The sequence below is a fragment of the Nematolebias whitei genome, chromosome 17 (genome assembly GCF_014905685.2).
Source record: "Nematolebias whitei isolate Nwh7 chromosome 17, NemWhi1, whole genome shotgun sequence".
NCBI lineage: Eukaryota > Metazoa > Chordata > Actinopteri > Cyprinodontiformes > Rivulidae > Nematolebias > Nematolebias whitei.
The window spans coordinates 5,138,887-5,140,883 of record NC_056514.1 but is presented as its reverse complement, the minus strand read 5'-3'; the positions used below and the strand labels follow the sequence as shown (position 1 = coordinate 5,140,883).

Here is a 1,997-nt window from a genome sequence, read left to right as displayed (position 1 = left end):
ACACACACACACACACACACACACACACACACACACACACACACACAGCAAAACAGATATAGAGAGAGAGAAAACAAAATATTATTGCTGTTCTTTGCTGTCGGTGGATGATGATCATGGATGAAAGCTTGACATTGTGACAGAAATGCAGTGAAACTAATCCAGTTTAACTTCACTGCTACTTCAGCATCATTCTATACATTTATTTCAGCAATTATCACCTGCTTCATTTTGATCCCTGCAGACAAGCAGCGGACCGCACACCATGAGGGGAGCGTCTTAAATTTCCCATCATTCTAAATAATGGATTCATTTCAGTGAATGAGAGCACCGAACGATGAACCTCACTCCCAACCCTCCCCCTCTGAAGCCAGACAGCAAGGGAGCCAATCAGGTGCCGGCATCCTGTCTGACCCTCCTCCTCCTCCTACTCCTGATGCTCTTATAGTCTGCAAGCATCGGCATCACAACACACACATCATGAGAGCAGCTCACGAGACAAATCCCCGCCGGAAACATTTCTCCACTGATGGACACAGAAAATAAAAGGTGAGATCTTTCTCTTTGGAGTTGTAGTCGTTTTTACTTTTTTCTTCTGTAAATGTCAGTAAACCAGTTGAAATGGTAACCTGGTCATGTGTTGTTCTATTCCTTCTCTCATCTACTGCTCTATTTTCAGCTCCTTTCACTCCGTCTCCCCAGCTGCAGGCACATGCTCACAGCAAGTCCTGAAAGCGGCGTCACAGAAACCCCCCTTGTTACGTCACAGCAGCTTTTCTTAGACACACACTGAAAGGACCTAACCACACACAACCTCTTCTGCTCTGTTAGCCAAGGACAGAAGCTCCAGGATGGGTTGCTCCTCAGGTCGTCAGCCCCCAGCTTCTGTCCTCCATCCCGACCTGGACTTTGGCAACACCTTACCTCAGGACTGTGACAACCAGAACCAGAGTCTGAACGGCTGTGGAGACCACGGGGACGAGGAGGACAGCCTTGGAACAGGGCAGCCCAAACCTCCAGAGTCCCTTCACACACTTGAGAGGCTTGCCCAGGCTACGGGCGGGACAGAGAAGTCCTGGTACCGCTGTGTGTTTCCGTTTGGGGTGATCTCTCTTGTGATTGGCATGGCGGGCACTGGGGTTACGTTCACGTTTAATACCCTACCGCAGACAAAAGTGGTGTCGGTGGTGCTGCTGTGTGTCGGTGTGGTGATGCTGCTGGTGGCAGCGGTTTGCTGGAGAGCACACAGACTGAGAAAAAGGAAGAAGAAAGAAGGCGGGTTCTTTGCTGATCAGGGTACTTTGTGATGGAGGGGTAACTTTATACTTTTTTAGGACGAACTGAACTAAACTGCGTGTTTGAAAAGGGCAAAAGAGTGAGATGGCTTTAGATGTTTTTTTATTGTTATTTTTATGTTTTGCACTGACTGATGAAGACTTTGATAATACTGTTATTATCATCATGACAAGATAAATTGTCATGACGGATACCATAGCGGTGTAGTCTACATTTCTGAAGTGGGTATACCACGGTACATGTAGTTTTACATCAGACACCGCTGAAGCCACAGAGCGAGAATGTCCAACGTAAAACTAACTTTACTGCAGTCAGTCCATGTACTGCGCTGAGAAACCAAAGTACACTGATTAGTACTACGTAATCATCAATTTATTTTGATTTTTAAGCATATTGAACATTTCCAAATATCTCTGATGCTTATATTTGAATAAATGTACAAGAAACTTTGTACAACAGTTGGCTTTGTATTAAAAAAAACATGTTATAAAATTTAGAAAACAGTATCAAAGCAAAACATGTTCAAGTATTAAGTAGTAAGTACATAAGTATTAATTATATAATAATAATTTGCTGGATAAGTGAATGTAATAAACAAGTGCTGCATACAGACATATTGTTGCAGAAACGTTTAACTACTGTTTAACATATCAGTGACACGTTTCTAGTGGATATACTCCGTATGCCCACGTATCACGTAG

At 43.8% G+C, this 1,997-nt stretch overlaps 1 protein-coding gene across 1 annotated transcript; it reads left to right on the top strand.

Moving 5' to 3' along the window:
* Window positions 1-471: 471 nt before the first annotated feature.
* LOC119423823 (transmembrane protein 100-like) lies at window positions 472-1,394 on the top strand. The gene is made up of 2 exons (XM_037691235.1): window positions 472-549; window positions 680-1,394. The coding sequence occupies exon 2, from the start codon at window positions 852-854 to the stop codon at window positions 1,305-1,307; it is 456 nt and encodes a 151-aa protein (XP_037547163.1). The 5' UTR covers window positions 472-549; window positions 680-851; the 3' UTR covers window positions 1,308-1,394.
* The last annotated feature ends 603 nt before the right edge of the window (window positions 1,395-1,997 follow it).

Bases quoted from the DNA above. Each gene is read 5' to 3' on its own strand.
- LOC119423823 (XM_037691235.1), top strand. From the start codon at position 852: ATGGGTTGCTCCTCAGGTCGTCAGCCCCCAGCTTCTGTCCTCCATCCC.